This window comes from Chironomus tepperi, unplaced genomic scaffold (genome assembly GCF_022539635.2).
Source record: "Chironomus tepperi strain 1889 unplaced genomic scaffold, CSIRO-AGI_Ctep_v1 contig_74, whole genome shotgun sequence".
In the NCBI taxonomy this organism is placed as follows: domain Eukaryota; kingdom Metazoa; phylum Arthropoda; class Insecta; order Diptera; family Chironomidae; genus Chironomus; species Chironomus tepperi.
The window spans coordinates 1863136-1883879 of NW_027226196.1; the positions used below are offsets into that span (position 1 = coordinate 1863136).

The following is a 20744-nucleotide window of genomic DNA, read 5'->3' on the forward strand; positions in this document are numbered from 1 at the left end:
TGAGTTATTTTTTTATGCATAAGTTGAACATTTTATTTGATTTTTCTTTGTGTTGAGGGTGTGCCAATAGGACTTGGAGATTTTCTGATTATTTTGGGATTGAGTAGGAGTCGTTGCATGCATTGCAGAGCTTGAAGTCGATTCTATTTGATTTCTTTCAATCTCATTGACGACTCATGGACTTCAAGACCTATTGGCTCACCCAAAGATCAAATCTCGTCACTTGAAAATATAATTAACGCAATAAATTTATCTTAATGTCTCTGGACATTCCTTCATTTACATTTCTCATTTTCTCATTTCCTTCTTTTTGTGTTTTTCAGTTCCATGCGGATCGAGACCTGGCCGAGCGGGAACATTATCATGCGGTGAACGTTACAAAATTGTATTTTTCTGTTTAGATACAGCCTGTGTGATGATTTTTACTGCTGAATATTTACTTCGACTATTTGCCGCACCATCACGATGGAAATTTATGCGAAGCGTTATGTCGGTTATTGATGTTGTGGTAAAGTACAATAATAATAACATATTATGTTTTATATTTTCTAGTCAGTTCCTTTTTCATGTTTAGTTTTTAATGTGAAAAATGGAAAAAATTCAATTTAAAAAAAAAATAACTTTTTTCTTTGTCATTTTTCTATTTTAGGCAATCATGCCATACTATATTGGTTTATTTATGCAAGGTAAATTAACATAATGATATGTAAATGTTGAATAATATTGAAAAATACACGAAGCTTCATGAAAATTTGTCTTAGACTAAATAAGTCACAGCGGGAAACCTTGTTATGAGCTTTATAAGCTGTAAGATAATCCATTGAATTTTCCTGTAAATTTCTCGTTAGTCTTATGAGATTATCTTTGTCATAGAACAATCTAAATTGTAAATTTAAAGCCAAACTTTGTCAAAACTTCCAAAATCCAAAGAATTACGAGCAAATTGCAACAATTAACCAAACTGTGCAATTAAAGTTTTAAAGAAATGTTTTTTTGGCACGTTCCTTCCATAATTTTTCATCCAAAAAGTATAATTGCACAAGGACAGATGCTTTTTATGACCAAAATTCGCTCGTATATCCAAAAATATATTATTGATTATTTTAAAAATATTTAATGAAATTTCCCGAAAAAAAAGACCAAGTAATTGTTCTGAATATTTGAGATATTGTCACACTAAGTCATTAAGCACAGCTGTTCCGAACGGACGTGCTTTATATATTGTGGAGAGTAAAGCACTTGAATAAATATTGTTGAGATTTCTGCTAAATATTATCAGAAATTTATGTCATTTCGAAATGATGCTGTAAAGAATTGACAATTTTATGCTGAATTGGAATTTTTTTTTGTAGTGAATAGTAAATAGAGATTTGGAAGTTAGAGAGGATGTTAAGGCTTAAAGATGAGCTAGCTCAAAACACAAGTCGATAAATCGATCTAAAATCCCGCACTAGATCAATCGGGTGAGGTGCATGGACCCGACGGAATATTCCGCGGAACATATTCCGCGGAAGAAAATTCCCCGGAATAATCTTCCGCGGAAGTAAATTCCACGGAAGTTTCTTCCGCGTAATATTTTCCACGGAATAAATTCCGCGGTATTTTACAACGAGCTTGATTGCTTCTTTTTTCAATATTATTCAAACAAATTCAAAAAACCATAATTTTATCACTCCTTGATAAAATTTATCACTTTATATTTTCACTTATTGTTTTTCCATTTTATTTTTCCAATTAGATAACGACGATGTATCTGGCGCTTTTGTTACACTTCGAGTATTCCGTGTTTTCCGTATTTTTAAATTCTCAAGACATTCGCAAGGATTACGTATTCTTGGCTACACACTCAAATCGTGTGCTTCCGAGCTTGGCTTTCTCGTATTCTCACTTGCCATGGCCATCATTATTTTCGCAACTGTGATGTTCTATGCTGAAAAGAATGTTGATGGTACAAATTTCACATCAATTCCAGCCGCCTTCTGGTACACAATAGTAACGATGACAACATTAGGGTAAGTAAATTATCTCACTTGTTAGTATTTACATGCACAAGACTAATGGAATGAATTTGTTTATGACACGATGTGTTATTTATGGAGTTTATCCTTAACGTTCCTACATTTCATAAATTAAAAACAAATTGTCCGTTTACAGTTATGGTGATATGGTTCCAGAGACGATTGCGGGAAAAGTCGTTGGAGGCGTTTGCTCACTTAGTGGTGTGTTGGTCATTGCACTTCCCGTTCCAGTTATTGTGTCAAACTTTAGTCGAATTTATCATCAGAATCAGCGTGCTGATAAGAGAAAAGCACAGAGGGTAAAGCATAAAATAGACAATAAAAATGATTTATTATGATTTAGAATTTATTTTTATCTTCATTTTTTTTGTTGTGTTGATGCATGTGGTTGTGTGGCCTGTTAGCGCATTTTTCTAGGAGTGGTGGAGGCGTTTAGTCATTTTTGGGTGGAAGGAAGGTTTGAAATAGTTGTGAATTAGAAGAAAATTTTTAAATTTCTAATTTGGGTCTTCTTAGGGCTTAGTTAAGCTATTGAAGCTTAGAGATGGCTTTAGAGTCTCAAATGCCAATTTGTGGCATTGAGTATGCTTCGGGCTCGTTCAAAACTGCAGGCTTGTAGCTTTAGATGAACTATAAGGTTCATCCAGAAGCTGCAAACCTGTGGCTCTTGGCTGAACCTTAATTACATTTCATATATTCAATATCCACCACAACATGTCAAGAACCTTCCTCTAAAATAACTTTAAAATCATCCTAGAAATATGCGCATCTAAAAATTCATATTAATCATCAACAATAACTACAACTAGATTTATTTATTCATATCCTTATATCCATTTGTCTTCACAATAAAATTTAGAAAGCACGCCTGGCACGAATTAAAATGGCAAAAGCATCATCCGGGGCAGCATTTATCAATAAGAAGCGTGCTGCTGAGGCACGTCTTGCTGCTCAAGAGAGCGGAATCGATATGGATGACAGTTATAATGATGAAGATATTTTCGAATTACAACATCATCATCTGTTGCGATGCTTAGAGAAGACAACCGTAAGTGACAAATTATTTTATGTCCCGCAATTTTCATTTCTTTTGAATTTTGTTAATGACACTTCAAACGTTAAGTATAGGATATTACAATTCCGTTTTAGGATCGAGAATTTCTCGATTTAGACCATGGGTTCAATGGTATTACACAACCAAAACGACCAGCAACACCATCACCCATGGCTAGTCCTTCACATTCAACAAATACTAGTACCGGATTATTACAATCGTGTTGCGGTCGATGCTGTTCACAACGATATCAGGTATCTAGAAAGATCTTCTGAAACTATTCACAATAAAAAATACAGAACACACATTGTGATATACAGAACAATACTCAGATCAGTCATTCATTTCACAAAAACTTAATTCGTTCAGTTCTTCATTTTGTAATTCTTTTTTTTAGTATGAATGAATTGGAATCAAAATTATGTTCGTTATTTTAAAGTTTATGAGATTTTTTTATTTATGATTAACTCATACATAAGTTTATGTTAGTTCATACAAGCATGAATGCGATGATTATTTGGGGTACTGCGGAGGATAATCATCGCTAAATGTTGCAGACAAAGTTTAATGTCTCGACGGAAACAAGGCTATGGAAATAAGTTTGATAGATTTTTTTCAGTTTACTCGAAAATTAGCATTGTGATTTTGAGACCAGATTTTGAGCGGATTTTAATTTTTTTCCATTTTTCTGACCAAAAATTGGGCGGATTTTAGTTGTATGTCCAAAAACATAATAATTGAAAATTGTATATCCAGAATCTCATCGGATTTTTAATCTTTGACAAAAAACAGTCCGACTTCCATATCTTATGACCAGAATTTCATCAGATTTTTAATCTTTAACATAAAACAGTCCGATTTTCATATTTTATGACCAAAAATGAATCAGAAACCTAAGTTTTGTAATCGGAATTTGAACATATTTCAATTATTTAAACAAGTTTTCTTGAACTTTTCCCATTTATATGTAAAACTTACTTCCGCAAACGAGTAAAAACATTGAATTTAATGAAACATTATACGTGTCATGTCGATAAGATTGAATCAGGTATTAAATTTTTCACAGAATCACCTTCGATGCAAAATTAATCTAATTTGATGAATATTAGTTCTTGGAAAATTCTGAAAAAAATATATAAATTTTCATGAAAATTCAATGAACATAAATCCTCATTTGATGCTGTTTATCTGAATGGAATTCTTGAGTTTTCATCTTATTGAATCTCCAAATTCTGAAAAAAGCTTAACTTAATCATGATCCTTGATCCAAAAGGGATTACACTCATGACTGCACCATTTACGTGAGTTTGTCGTACGAAGTAACATAAACAACATTTTCATTGACAAAATTCAATCTAGATAGAAAATATATAAAAGAAAATTCAAAACTCAACTCTTTAGACATGCTTTAAATCTAAAATAATTTGAATCATTAAAAATTTCATTATTATTTATGTTTTTTTTCTTATTTTCAATTTTTTCATTCTAGAATTACACTTCAGCGAATCAATGATCTATAGATGCTATTCCGCTAAGGCAAAGAAAAAAATCATAAACATAAAAAAAAATTAATTTTAATTGTAGACATGACCAAAACTAAAATCGATACAAAAAGTAATGAGAATCTTAAAAAATTTAGTAATAATTGCTTAAAATAATGGAAACAAAACAGAAAAAAATCTTAATATTAGTAAATTATATAGGAACAAGAAATGAAAAACCACCAAATTAAATTGGTAAAGAAAATTTAAATTTAATTAAGATTAAAAAATCGAAATTAAAATATAAAATTTTATCAAATAGATGTGAAGCGATAAGTGAAAAAAAATAAACTTAAATCTAGTTTAGCAGGAGTAGCAATATGAGAAAAAAAAGTAAATAAATCCATTCGAAATCAAAATAACTGAGGATCATCCCGATAAAAATGAATTTTTGAAGGGACATTTTTGTGGAATTTTGTTGAAAATTTGTTTGAATTTTTGATGAATTTCTTTAAAAAGGAATTAAAAAAAGTTTGATTTCTGAATTATTAATGAAGCTTTTTTGAACAAATGCAAATTAAGGGTTGAGAAAATAGTTTTTGACTTCATTTTTTCAATTTGATATGATTTTCTGAGATTTAAGATCATTTAAGATCATTTAAGATCATTTAAGATCATTTAAGATCATTTAAGATCATTTAAGATCATTTAAGATCATTTCAAAAAATTTAAATTTAATTTCATGAAGAATAATTTATTAGATTTCAAAAAATTCAATAAAAATTCAATAAAATTCCAAAAAAATGCCAATTAAAAAATTCAAACTTTTAAAAATCATCAACAAGTTCACATTTTATTATCTCTGTTGACAATTTGATTAAAAAAAAGTAAAATTCTCTCATCATATTCTAAAGAAAAGCTTTTTTCATCAACAAAACAACAAATAAAAACTTTTTAATACATTTAACTAAGTTTAACTTTAATTTAATCATTGACTTTTTATGCAATTATTTCAATGATTAAAAAATAAATAAATATAATTAAAAATAATTTTAAATTTATTGTACACATAAATTAAGAAAAAAGATAATTGTTATTAATTTTTAAAAAAAGTAAAAAAAATTAATCTTTATGCAACATGTGATGAAATAATTTATTGATTTAATGCTGATATTGTTGTAAAAATTTTTTTGTTTTTTCTTCTTCTGTCCTCGTTCTCCTCCTCCTTTTTCTAACATATCAAAGAAAAATATGAAATAAAATTTCCCCAATAATAAATAAAAGAAAAAAAATTGTTCTTTGCCGAATTTATGACGGCTATAAAATTTATTAAATAAAAGTAATAAAAACAAAAAATGTGAGAAAAACTACTGTAGTTATGTAAAAGAGTTTCTATCAAATTTCTAGAGTATAATAAGGAACTGTTATCTAATGGTATAAAAAAAATCAATTTTTAAAAATGATGAAAAAAAAAAAACTCATTAAAAACCGAAAATAAACGAAGATTTAAAAATAGTGAAAATGATGGACGTTTTTGAGGTTTTGAGGGGTTTTGGGATGGACTCGGAGTACACAAGGCTGCCTGAACTAGCTTGGAAATCCAAATCCGATTAGACTTTCTTGGATATTCAATTTAAACAATAATTTTATTTCTTAAAATTAAGTTAAATTTTTGTCAAATACAGTTTAAAGATTAAAAAACAGAAAAATGTTACTGAACATTGAAAGAAAGGCTTATCAGTCAAGTTAGGAGTTCGAAACTCAAAGATTTTCAGAATTTATTGCATTTGAATCTTTCAGAGTTTTTTTTTTATATTAAAACTTTCTTTAATATGAAGCACGTTATGAATTTTGATGTCCAAAAGTTCAACCTAGAGCTCGAAGTCGACACAATTTTAATATGGGGTTGAGTCGATTTGAGTAAACTTTTCCATACAAAATCTGAGTCGACTTCGAACTTTAGTTCAACCCAACTTTTAAAATCTCAAAAATTTCCATCAAAAAACATCCCAAAAAAAAAACAAATTTCTAAAAGAACTACGCTTGATAGTTTTTGTTCTATATAAAAAAACTTTGAAAAATTCTCAAAAAACTTTCCGATTTTTAAAAAATCTTTAAAAAAAAATGAAAAACTCTAAAAAAATTGAAGCAACTTGTTATGAATCGACAATGAAACTATGTTGATATTCTATTGAACAACTTTAGCAATCTATTTTCGAATTAATGATGATATAAAAGTGTAAAATTAGTTAGAAAAACATTTAAAAATGAAGAGGAAAAAATCGTAAAAAAATTAAAATTAAAAAGCAAGTTTTAGAAGTTGATGTCATTTAAAAAACAAAAAATTATCAATTGATGAGGAAATCTTTCAATAATTTTAGTGCAATGAAACAAGAATAAAATTTAGAGAGTAAAAATTTGAGAAAAAAAACAAGTTTAATTTAACTTTAGCTTTAGAGAAAATGATGACAATTCTTTAGACATTTAGTATAGAATACATGAAGAAAATAAAAAATTTATTGAAAGATTATTGAAAAAAAAACTTCAAAAGTTTCTCAAAGCAAAATTATTTGGAAATGTACAACCTTAAAAATTCTTTTTAAGGTCCAATGAAACTTGAGTGGCTCAATATAAAAAAATATGAAAAAAAAAGATGTAAAAGCATTTTAATTGAAATCAATGAATTAGTAATAGATGCAACAGGTTTCCCCTATTAAGATACTATTCAAGTGTAACAAAAAAGATAGTCAAGTATGATAAATTTTGTTGTAGTTTGATGATGATGTGAGAGCATTTTTGTTTGACAAAAAATTATTTAAATTTTAAAACTTACAATTTTTACAATTTTGGAGATAATGTCATACTCTGGGTTAGGTTTGATTAACGTAGATGCTTTTCAATAAAGCTAATGTTTAAGTAAAATTTACTCAAAACATAGAATAAAAACTAGATTTAGAAATCGAAATTTTAAGTAATAAACTTGATATTTAACGGTTATTTTCCACAAATTCAATGGTAAAATTCACAAATTTCATGTTTATTACCAGACTTAAGGTCGATCTCTGCCTATTATACTCGAGATTGTCTAGATTGATAGTCTTTTAATTAGTACAGATCTCAAAATCAACTCTGTTTCTAAGTATATGAACTCATGTTCACTTTAATCAGTCAAATAATTAATTCAAAATCTTAATTGACTTAAATCTCTTCAGTAAATATTAATCAAATGTAAAACTTTTTCGAATGAATAAAATCCAAATTTATAGCATTTGAATTAATTATTTTGTCAGCTTAAAGAAATGACAAATTGATTCGTGCAACAAGAACGAAAACAAACTTTAAACTGTTGATTCTGAATCATGTTTTTGTGGAGTTTTTTGACTTTAAAAAGTAACAAAAAATAAACAAACCTGGGTCAATGATTTTCAGATTAATAAGGATTTGCCAATGAGGTTCAGACTATGAGCTTGAAGTCAAATTTAATTTTTCAAGAATTTTTTAAGAAGTCTAGCTGACTTTTCATACAGAATTCGACTTTGAACTTTGCTCAGACATCAAATTAACTCGAATTCAACTTGAATTTGAAAGAGTCGAGTCGACTTTTTCGATTCTGAAACTCTGCTCAGACATCAATTTGAAAATTGTCCAATTTTCATAAATTTTTCGGTTAATCAAAATAAGAGTTCAAAGTCGAGTCGGATTTTGTATGAAATAGTCGATTCGATTCCATACAAAATTCAAGTCAAATTCAACCTTTGAACAAAATTACAGAAAGATTTGAATGAAATTTAAAAATTTGTTAAATGAGCTACCAATCCTTGACTGTCACCCAATAACCAATAAAATTGTTTCCAACCAGTCAGACAAAATAAATTAAAATTAACTGCTTAATTTGTCAGACAAAACTACAACAAACCAAAAAATTGCATTGAAAAATTCTTCCCAATAAATCTTGATTTTCTCTTACTCTGTATAGTTCATTAAGTTGTAAAATAAAAGGAACAAAAAAATCTTCATGTGAGACGAAAAAACTTATTAAAAATTTAAAATTACCCAATTAATTATTTAAGAATTGAAAAGTTTTACAAAATGATCCGTAAAGAAAAATTTTCTACATTTTCACTTTTTTTTAATTAAATTTTCTCTTGATTACTCTCCTGAATCTAATTTACCTTTAATTTTTTTAATTATTAATATCTCATGTGAAAGCCAAAATGCTCGTTATATAAAAAAAAAGAGACTGTCGTTAGTTTATGTTTCCATGTTATACTCTCTCGATAATTAACACTAATGTGTCTTCAAAATAAAAATCTAAAAATTGAAATAAAAGTGAAGGAAAAAATTCTTGTTCTGTTCAAAACAATAAAGTCTAAAAACAAATGTACATTTTACTCTTACTTAACTTAATTATATTAAATTAAATTTAAAGAAAATGAAAATATAAATAAAGTTTTTATTATCACAGCGATTAAGTTGTAATTAAAAACGGTTAAACTTTTGTTAATTAGTGTAAAAATTCTATGAAAAAAATAAAGAAATAAATCAATTAACGACCATAAAAATATGTATATGAAGATATATAGAAAATTACAGAATTATCAAGGTTTGGTAAATTTTGGAAACATTATAGCAAATTTTTTTGGATGAAGTAATTTAGACTTGTAGACCAGAAGTTGTAAAATTTCAAATATTTGTGTCTTTATGGAATAATTTACGATAGTCTAGAGCTAAGTCGACTTAGAGTTTACATGAAAAAGTTGATTCTAGTCGACTCAACTAAATACAAAATTTGAGTCAACTTTGACTTCGTGTAGACAAAAAACTTTTAAAGCAAGTCATTAACTAGACGTTGAATTCTCTTTATCTAGTTAAAACGCAATTTTGTCCAATTTATCATCGGAAAAGTTCTGCTAATATCCTTCAATATTTTCATTTTCACCTGAAAGTTGCCTTTACTCATTTTAAGTTCACAAATTTAATTTCAGTTACTTTAGTAAACTTGAATCAACGACGATACCAACGACACTGTTCAGAACAAACTTAAAGCTTAAGCTGGTATTCTGTCAAACTCTCAAATATCCCATGAATACTTAGTGCTAAGAACACGCCAACGAAATTCGTAAGGACGCAAGTTCGTTTCCTTGATCTAATAAATTTTAAAATTTCAACAGTCAAATCAAAGTGTCAAAAGCTGTAAATCGGTAATTTATAGACAAAATTTGATCAATGGGTCATCATTGTATCAATTCTGTTTTATCAAGAATCAGACTTAAACTAATTCCAGAATGTGAAATAGCATGCCATTCAAGCTGCTGACTACTTTCTTTGCTGGTTGTGCAGATTAATTCTGATCCATGACATCTCTTATTGTAGCTCACTGAAGCTTCATTGATGATCAATTATTCAAAATACTCAAAGAATTCAAAAAAGTTACCAAAAATACTGTTAAATTTGATTCCAAACTTACCAAACGTTGAAAATTAATTAATTGAAAAATTATAATCTGTTCAACTCTTTTTGTTGTTCATTTATATTGCTTTTTATTATTTTAAAAAACAAAAAACTTATAAAATGAAGAAGAAAATAAAGAAAAAAATGATTTATTAATTCTTGAAGAAGAAAAAAATGACTATATGATGTGTATTTTGGACTTTAATGGATGCTAATGTTTCATTATATTGCAGGATAATTATGACTTGGCAAAAATATATCTTAGAGTAACATTTTCTATCGAAAATATGGATAAAGTCATTAATTTCCCTATGATACCCAAAAAAATTTCATTTAATTTTATTGCAAAATCATTGATGTTGCTTAGACAGCATAAATGAAGGTTTGAATGAATAAAATGTATGTAAACGGATTATCTGTCATCTCATCCAGTTGATGGAGGAATTGTATATGTTTTTGTCCAGTTTGAGGTCCAATTGTAAAAGTAATTCCATCGTAGTTTATAGGTTATATTCTTCTCTGTTATCCAGTGTGTACCATTGAAGTATTTGTGATCATAAGCGTCTGCAAAATTAATGAAAAGGATGTTATTAAAAATGATTGTTTGTGGAGTTTGCTTGAATTTGTTTTGGGAGATATTGAGAGTTAGAGAATAGAATTCACGAAGACATTTAATGAGAATTGTGGAGTTCCATGTTATTGATTATATCAAGACATTATGAATCTTATGATTATAATATGGTCCGATTATGATGACTAATAGAAATTAAACAAGAGTTAGACAAACAGATGCCTATGACAGGAACTGATAAGAGATCATTCATAGTTTTTGTCTGAGAACATGCAATGTAGATGTCGGAGAATGCCTGTTCGAAGACAATGCAACTGACATATTGCAATTCTGAATAAAGCTCACCTTAGAAAGCACACAGTGTAGAAATAGATTTAGTTAAATCCAGGTTAGACTCAGCAAAACGCAGACCTTGAGCCGAAATTTTCAAATTTTCTACACCATTCGCCTTCCAAGTACTGAAATTCAGCAGATTGCATTGCTTAGGACCTTTGGCGGAGCCTGTGACACTCGAGTGTTCATTAATCAAGTTAAAGCTAGTTAATGACATGTTATTGCCAAGTTAATGTCCAGTTCTAACGTATTTTTGTCCACTCGGATTACAAATTGATACATAACATTGAAGAAATGAATGAAATCCTTTCCACTCTTAAATTCCCATAAATATTTATCTTAATGATTAAGACTTAAACTCAATATTCATTTCTCATAGTAAAGTGTAAGCATGTTTATAATCAAGAATTCTTAATTCCGATAAATGATAAGAAACTTGAATAAAGTTTGCCTTTAATCTTAATGGGCAATAAACAGGTTTTAGTTAAATTGCTTTTTAACATGCTATTCTATGACGTTTATTGTGACTCGATTTTGTTATTTTATTGGCGCGTAAATGGCGTAAAATCGGCATACGACCTTGTGATATGTGAATGAACTGATTTGATTAATATTTTATTCAATTTTCTTATGAAGATGAATTTTAGTGACTAAAGAGTGATAATTTTGTTTGGGGGATTTGCAAAATTTTGATGAGAGCATTGAAGATTGATAAGTGCATACTGATTAAATTTATAAGGAATTTTGAAAATTGATAACTTAGAATGTTGCAATTTAAGAGGATTTTAAGTCAGAGTTGATAGTTGATTCGGATTTTGAATTGAAAAATTGACTCAAATTCATATAAAATTCAAGTTTGGCTTTAATTTAAAAATTCTATAATTTTAGTTTTAAGAATCTAAAAAAATCTAATTTTAAAATCTCACTATGCATTTTTTCATTTCCTGATTTCACAATTCAACTCATAATTTTCATGAAAAATTCGACTTGAATCAACTCGACTCGATACAAAATCCAAGTCGACTTTTTCCTTTGTCTTTTGATAAGCACAATTTATTAAACTATAAATTCATCAAAATCCTTCAATTTCTTTTTCAACAGCAACAAAGTTGAAAAAAATTCAAACAAAAATCTGTTGAATATTTTTTTTGGTCATTCTTCTCTCTGTTGATTATTTATTGAATAATACTTTGCACTTTTAATGAAAAACTCAAACACAAATTCAAGCACAAAAATTATTTATTTAAATAAAAAAAATCATCAAAATTCACCTGAATCGTTATAAATTTTAATATCCGAAAATGTAGTGTTAAATTCCTTATAATCTTGACAATATAAAGTAATGAAAAATTCAATTAAAACGACCAAGATAATCTTAAAAAATTTCATGGCTTGCGGGCACAACAACGCATGTGCTTAGTTCTTAAAATTCTGCTAACAACTAAAGATTATGAAAGATTTGCTAAAAAAAAGAATAATATTGTTGAATAAATATTTAATTAATACAGTCAACAGCCTCTTGATGTCTTAACGAGTTTCGTATATGTTTTAGTATATTTTTTTATAAGATGTGATATGAATCTGCAAGATATTAATAACTCCGTTGCCTTAATGTTTTATCCAAATATACACAACAACGAATGGATTTAAATTATGCTACATCCAATTTTTCTCCTTTTGTTCTTTTTTGTAAAATATAAAAAAAAAAGAAATTTAAACAAAAAATATATTTAAGAGTTCGCATTCATAAAACTGCCTACGGCGTATCCTCCAGCAACAACAATACATTTTATGTCGGTTATATTTCATGAGATAGAAGTTTCTATACACACAGCATATATACACATATATATATACAGCATGATATAAAGCTCGCTTCAGGCAATATAATTTGTGAGTTGAGTTCTTTTTTTTTGAGATTTTATCGGGAGAGCGTTCGTGTCTTGAGAGAAATGAGAAATGTAAATTGTAGGGGAAAAAATGAGATTCAAAAATTTGAATAATGCTCTTCAGGTATTCTCAACTTTTGTGTGTGATGATTATTTATTTCTTGATGCTGAAATTTTTATGAGCGGGAAAAATGAATTATGGATTTAAAAATATAATTTATTGCTGAAATTTTTAAAAATTTAGTGTTTTAGTATTTAAATGTAATTTTAGTTCTGAAAAGGATCAAGAATAAGATACCTAGCAGTCAAAAATCCAAAAATATTTATCCCGACCAACGGGATAATTTTTTAGTACCTTTAAAGATTCAAAAATATTTATCCCGACCAACGGGAACTTGTGAAGGGGTCTGAAATTGCATCTAAAGAAAAGACTGTTATGTTCCTTAATATCTCGAACTAGCAAGAGGATTCTAAGAATAGAACAAGTTTTATACAATCTTTATGCTAGCTAATGTGCCAAAGTGCACCCCACCCAATAAGGTAAGTATTAACATTTTTAAATTACTGAAAAAACATTGTATGCAAAATACAAATTTATTCTACGTAAAAAAAACTCCTTTTCCTTCCGATGTATTGAATTCAAACATGATTTTATTATAAAAGCTAATACATGAGTGTAAAATGTAGAGCTGTAACTATATTGAGTTTATACATTTTTTATTATTATAAAAAAAAATTTATATGAACTTAGCCTTTAGCGAAATTTTCATGAAGTTTTTTCCTCCTTTTTTTTCCTTCATACCGCATCGAACATGTGTACATGTGTGTGTATACATAAGTATATCCAATTTTTATATTTCATTCGAGAGCTTTTTTTTTCGTTTCCTTTTCCTTCTCCTCGTCATATTCATAATAGTCGTTGGTGCCACATGATTCTGGGGAGTCAGCAATGGAACCAAACCAAGCGGAGCATGTGAGTGAGTGAGTAGATGAGAGATTGAATGTGTAGAGGATAGATTGGATTGGAAAAAAACGAGATGCAATTAAAATGAAACTGGTCCCAAGTGCCAGAAGCTAAAAAAATGGCTGTAAGCTACACAGAAAATTATATTTGTTCGTTATCGAGTTTTTGGTATCAGCTATAGCGAAATATATATAAATTTTTTGTTGCTGTTTTACTCTGACATGACTCGATTCGATTCGACTTGTATTGACTTGGAATTTATGTATGGAGGATATGAGACATATTTTTATATGGAGGAAATTGGGACTATGTTGTGTTATTTTTGATATTAAAAATAGAAATACTAAAAATATTTCTTTGGCAGTTCCATAAAAGGATTCGTCGAAATTTTATATTAAATATTTTTTCCCACAAATTTTTTTTTTTCATATCAGAAAATTTTTTAATATTCAACAATTTTCAACTTTAATCATGAGAAATTGCTTGAAGCATTAAAAACTCATGCATGTATTTATGACAGAACAACAGCGAAAAAATCATATTTAAAAAAAAAAAGTTTTTCCATGCATAAATATTGAAATTTATTTTTTTTTCTCTTTTTTTGTTTTATTTTCTGATAAACTAAAAGGTTTAAAACTTTAAAATTGATTTTTTCTCGCATATTTTTAAAATATTAATATTAATGATTGTGTCGATGTTTATGAATTGAATATAAAAGCTTGAATGTTCATCTCAGACAGATTTTTATTCAATGCGTGGGTGTTGCAAGCTTGAGTTTTTACTTCATGGAAAGGAGAATTTTGTGGAAAACTTGTTGGATTTACGGGAAGTCTGTCCAAGTGTGTAGAATGTTATGATTAAGGTGAAGACCCGAGCCTGAAGTTGACTCGAAGTTTTTACGGAAAAGTCGACTTGACTCCATAAAAAATGCATGTCTTCTCGGTGCTCTGATAAAAGCTGTTCTTATTTGATATAAAGATCTGAATTCCAGACATAATTGTCACGTTTGGAGATTAAAATAAAATCCAGAACACTTACACTTTCAAATTTTGTATGAACTTCTAAGCTCGAGAATGAAAGTTGCTAAGATTTCCATCTTTATCTTGTTTAGATGACGACTGTTCATGCCATTGCTTTATATAAATATGAAACAACTCTAGTTCCTATTGGCAAACATTCAAATTACTTGTTTACTTCCTTCGCTGGCCTTTCAAATCATCTGTGAACCAAGCATTTCCACGGACTCTTTCACTGGACATCTAAAACTGGTTCTATCGTTAGCTGTTCCTTGAAATTTGTAATACGAAACACTTCACTGACTCTATCAACAACCTTAAAGACTTTCTCTATATCAAGAGCATCAAAAATACTCCCATCAAATATGCGCTTCTTCCCAAGTACACCAGTAAAATTTCCACAAAACAACAAAGAGACACAATAACTAAAGTTAAAAGTCGTGATGTTTCTCGTGTCTGAACTGCATATAATCCATACATAAATCGAGCATGAAATATTTTTCAATTGGTGTTTTATTTTGTGTCACTTTTACATTTTTATGACTCTCCTCGCCTCGCATATTCTTTCCGTTTTATTCTTGTGCTGTATTTTTCATGTCCTCCGGCTATTTTCTTTCTTTTCTTCCCTTCCTTATTCCTCTACAGTTCTTTATATTCTTTACTCTGTTTCTGTCCCATTCAGTCGATTCCATCCACACATAAACCGAGACTTTTTGTGTTTCCTAACGTTTTTCTCGTCGTTGACATCATCGTCACTAGCCTTATTGATATTTTTCTTCTTAATCCACAGCATGATATTGTGGATGGGCATGAATATTTATTTATAAATTCAGAAATATTTTTTTTCCTTCCTTTATCTCGACAGTCAACAATAAACAATGGAGTAAGACTGAACAGTAGCAACAACAAACTGTTGACTGAGCGCAATAAAAACAATAAACACAGTGGAGTGAAAACAGAAGAAGATGAAGCTAATGATTTATGTAGAATGATAACAAACAAATTACATTCTGTCAATACTGAATTTATTTTTAAGTCAAGTTCAAGTTTTTATTGTGCTTGAAATTGTGCATTTCCTTGACATTCATGAAAATTTTGTTGGTGCGTAATAGACAATGACAAAAGGAAGAATCTTGTGGGCTTTTTGGATAGAACAAAAAAGCAAGAAAACAAAAGACTTAAATGAATGTATGCAACTGTTATGGGTTGTGGATGTGGCTGGGAAACATTAGCTTTGACGGATTATTTTATGGATTTTTGAATGGAATCAAAGTTTTGAATTGCTTGTTTCTGGCAGAGCTATACTTTAACTGGTCGACTATAGCAAACTAAGCTCGGCTTTGCCGCCTGGTTTCTGGTCTGAAACTGTAAATTTTGATCAACAGCTGACATAAAGTCATCGAGTCTTTAATAAACATCCAATTGACTAGCTTACTCATTCATCAAGTCAACCAATTCCCAGACATTCTTAATAATACCATAAAATTATGCAAAAAAGCTTAAAGAAGAAAAGGAAGTAGATGATGAACATCCTCAGGTAAATTTTATATCCAAAATTGCAACTTTTTCATTCATCACAAAATAAAAACAAAATTTCATGAGAAACTTTTCAACATAAAAAATAGACAAACTAACATAACAAGGATGCATGTTTGCATTCATGGATGATGAGGAACAAGAAATGAAGTAAATTTTGACAAAAATCATGTTGATGACCAAAGTACATCTCAATTGTATGAGGAAAGGAAAGGAAAGGAAAAAAAGTGAGGCAAATGTTTGTTTATTTTTAAATGAGAGTACATCCATCTATCCATCTACCTATCTACACATATTTTTGTTACTTTACATCCATTCAGGATATTTAAAATAACAATAGAATGAGACGAAAAGTTCAATTTTGTTAGTTAAGGAAGGAGTTTTGTTTTATTCAGGTTTTGTTATGTTTTCTATAGTTTTACTGTACCAAATTTCATATCCAACTAGACTTGTGAGATGAGACTGAGGTAGACACAAACTTTTGATATTGACTATGTTGATGGAAATGAAAGATATGGAACAAGAAGAAATATCAAGAAGTTTTGTATTTTTTGAGAATGAAAAGGATGAGATGAGTTGGATGTGGATGGTAAATTGATGTCTAAATGTTACAGTTTTCATTGTTATCGTCGTCATCAGCATGTAAATCCTTATCCATATAATATATTTAGAGAACCCATATTACTTTCAAAATATTTTATTATTTTTGTATGTGCTTCATGCTTCATGATGATGATGATGATGAGGATGATGCATGCTTGAAATGGATGTACTTACATGTAATGTATGTATTGTACCTGATATAAATGCTCGCAGCAATTTTCAAATTAAAAATTATGTAAATTTCTACCTCTTACAAGAACACATTCATGAGAATCTTCCTTCCTTTTCATAATCTCATCCTCCTCACCTGCTCTACCCATACATCGCTGTATCTATTCAAAGTTCATGTGGAACTCCATCAAGACACACATTTTTAAGGTCGAATTTTGAATGAAAATTTCTCGAAAATAAAAAAAAACTTTGCCTTCAACTTGTTGATTTTTTTCAAAATAAAAAAGAGTTTGGTAATGTTTAATTAAGCAGCATAAACACTAAGTTAATACAGAAGCAGAACGCAAATATTTTAATTTTCCTTTCTTACGTACACACGACCCATCATCAACATTTCAATCTAATTTTTACTTGAGACTTTCAGTCCCTTTTCGTACACAAAAAAAAAAAATTAATCTCATGTCAGTCAAAAGTTTTTATTTTAATTTTGTGAAGCTTCAAACATCAACAGCAGCAAGAAAAAAATTATTGCAAACATTTGTGAAATAAAATGTGAACAGGATCTCACTCAAGCATGTACAAACTCACCTCACATGTGAAATTATTTTACAAAAATCAACATCCTTCATTTGACTTGCTTGTCTTGTTGCTGCTACCGCTGATTACTTTTAGAAAAGGGTTTAAATAAACTTTTTATTTTTTTATTTCTCATTTTAAGAATTTTTTTCAGCAATTAATTAATTTTGCATATGATGTCGAGTGCTTTTGATGAGTTTGACATGAAAATTTGATTGCTTTTGACATGAAATTTTGTTTTCTGATTTTTCATTGGAAATTTGGGATTAGATTTAGGTTCAATTTGAGAGTCAAGATGAAGTTTTCTGATGAAAAATGTATTATTGGCTCTGAATCTCCAGCCATTGCGCCATTGAGCCACAAAGAAGAATTTTCAAAATTTCAGAAGAAAAAGTCACAAATTGGAAATGAGAAAGAAAAATAAGAAAACGGAAACAAGAAAAAATCGGCAATGGAAAGGAAAGGAAATGGCAAGTATTGTTCCTATGAAAATGTCTCAAGGCACACAAAATGAAAAAGGATAGAAAAAAATCCTCTCGGAATGTTATCTATTCCATTTCATAGTCCATCGAGTTGATGTTGCCGGAAGGTAAATGTTCAAAACAAGCGAAGAACCCATCACACAATACTCACAGCAACTCACACAGTTTTTTACTTCTTTATTTTTCTTCTCGTTCCTTTCCACTTCTTTTTTTTTGTGGATCTTGAACGAAAGATATTTGAGAATGAGAATAATTTGCCATCGGCAACAAAAGCGAACTGCTTTCCTCATTGAAAGATTCTAGTAACTCTCAATAGAGTCGAGTCTGTGTGAGATTAAATTTAGTTTTTTTTCCTGCATGTTACTGACTGTTCCTTGCTCTATTTATGTTATGCTGTGTTTTTTGTATTGCATCGATCTTTTTATATTAAAAAATAAATTTGCGACTTTGACTCTATTAAGTTTCTGAGCTGTTGAATTATGCGAGGGAGTTTGGTGTGGGTTTTGCTTGCTTAATTTTGATGAGTTTTTGTAGAAAAATTAATTTTTTTTAGGATTGTAGGTTGAATGGAAAGGTCTTTCAACTATTTGATTCATTAACTCAGTGGTGATTTTATTTTTTATTTTTACATAATGTTGCCATATTACGCCATAATTTTAGATTTAGTTGAAAATGTTAAATCGACTTTGATTGTTGTTCTTAATAGAAAATGGATTTATAATTCTGAATAACGGAATAGTGGAACTCAAACTTACGTTCTATGATTTACAGTCGCAAAAGGTTTCCCAAAGTATCGGTCTTGAGAAATTCGAGAGAAATTCTCGAGACTGAGTCAAAGACTACCCGGGAACACTGCATCGGGAACCCATAGAGTCGCATACTTCTTCCATAGATTTATCGGGGATTTTTTGACTATCTGGCAAAGTGCCATATATAAATTATACATTTTCTTCGTATCCTACTCACTTCTGCATTCTTAATGATGTATCATTGATAGGCCATTACTTCCTTTACTTCCTTGGAAAAGACGCATGAGGGTCTATTGCCTCATTAAGATTTCGTCGAAAGCTAGTTTTTTCTTTAGATAACTTCTGCCAGTTTCTAATTCAGAGTATTTTTACATTGTTGGTCAAATAAGCCATCACAGGAATCCAATTCCAACATTAACCGACTTCATGAATCGATTTCAAAATTTAAGACGAATTTGAGTAGAATCAAGTCAATACAATGGTTAAAAATTAAGAAAAGATCTTTAAAACTCATTTTGATGTCCATCACTAAGTCAAATTTAAAAAACAAAATTTGCATCTGAACTAGGTATAATTTATTATTGGACCTGAAATGCGATCCAATTGAAAAAATATTAAATTTCAATATTTCCTTATTTCTCCAAACAATGATAAAAGAATGAAAAAATAAAGAATCAAGAAACATTGAGGATTAATAGCTTTACTTATAGTCTCCAAACATCCCATTTGCTATAGGCAATAACTTCGTCGAATGTTAAGGAAATTTAATATTTATCTCATTATAAATCGCTTCAAGTTATGAAATTTAACTTAACAGCATAAAGTAACGATATTTTCTTTTTCTTGTTTTATTTAATTTTTTTTTTCTTTTATTTTTATTTTTATTCGATAAAGAACAGTCAACGGGGGGACACGTTGTACAAGTGAGAGGGAGGAGAACAATTCAAACTTTTTTTTTCCAGCACTCTCCACTGCTCATCATACAGCAAGTACAAAAAAAATGAGAGAAGAATAAAAAAAAATTCCTTCTTTTCATTTTTTTTTGTGAATTGTCCTTGCGGCTACGAGACAGCTTTTTGATTTGAAACAAGATTTATTAGCTGTTTTTAAATTATGTATTATGCAATTTGATACTTTATATTTCGGCATTTTTTTTCATCTTATTCTCTTCCTTGTTGTGGACTGAAGATATGAAGGTACATTTAAGTAAAATAAAAAAGTATTTAAAATAATTTGGGAAAGTTTGTAATTGACATTTATTGTGATATAAAAAGAAAGCGAAGTTTTCTTATGGAAATTTGGATTTTTTGTATTCATGCCCAAGAGGTCAGAAACGAGGGGTGGGCAACTTACAAAAATGTGACGTAGGTGTCGAAAATGTGACAAAATTTGTGGAAAAATTGACAAAAGTCGGACAAATAAGACAAATTTTGTCACATGAGTTGTTAGATTCGAACGACGTGATCTCGAACTGGTGGTGGAGTCAACCTGTTGTTGAATTTTAACGTGGTTTAATGCAAAGATCGAAAAATCGAAACTAAAGCATGGTCCGAGAACTAGTCGAATACACTTTTTAACTCTACACTCTAACAGGCAAAGAGCATTCTTTCATGGTATAGAAAGTCCACTATGTTATCTGAAATTGGTCTCTTTGTCTGTTAGAGACAGGTATATCCAAGCGACAGTCAATTCATGTTTTGATTGATACTTTCTGTCGACGTTTTCTCAAATTTCGACTTTTTAGTCAGATTTTTGTCACTTTTGTCACATTTTCTTAACTTTTTTGTTACTTGTTATCCAAGCTCTGTTGCCTGTAACTCCTAGAATGTCACTAAGGTAACGTTTGGAAA

The 20744-nt window shown here is 29.3% G+C and overlaps 2 protein-coding genes across 8 annotated transcripts in view; both read left to right on the plus strand.

The window, feature by feature from the left end:
• Shal (Potassium voltage-gated channel protein Shal) overlaps positions 1-5201 on the plus strand; it is a 51031-nt gene extending 45830 nt beyond the window's left edge. For 4 of the 7 annotated variants that reach the window (XM_070633754.1, XM_070633755.1, XM_070633751.1 and 1 more), the window contains 7 exons: positions 324-508; positions 650-686; positions 1739-2012; positions 2155-2317; positions 2878-3066; positions 3168-3326; positions 4562-5193. In XM_070633754.1, the coding sequence (XP_070489855.1) occupies positions 324-508; positions 650-686; positions 1739-2012; positions 2155-2317; positions 2878-3066; positions 3168-3326; positions 4562-4585 (1031 nt within the window). In that variant the 3' untranslated portion in view covers positions 4586-5193. Of the gene's footprint in view, positions 1-323; positions 509-649; positions 687-1738; positions 2013-2154; positions 2318-2877; positions 3067-3146; positions 3327-4561 lie in introns of those variants that run through there. The other 3 variants (XR_011543942.1, XM_070633756.1, XM_070633757.1) reach the window with 3 other exon arrangements.
• Positions 5202-13230: 8029 nt separating this feature from the next.
• The window catches only part of twz (BTB/POZ domain-containing protein twz), a 47641-nt gene continuing 40127 nt past the window's right edge, over positions 13231-20744 (plus strand). The window contains exon 1 of the mRNA XM_070633674.1: positions 13231-13337. Within this exon, the coding sequence (XP_070489775.1) occupies positions 13309-13337 (29 nt within the window). The 5' untranslated portion in view covers positions 13231-13308. The remainder of the gene's footprint in view (positions 13338-20744) is intronic.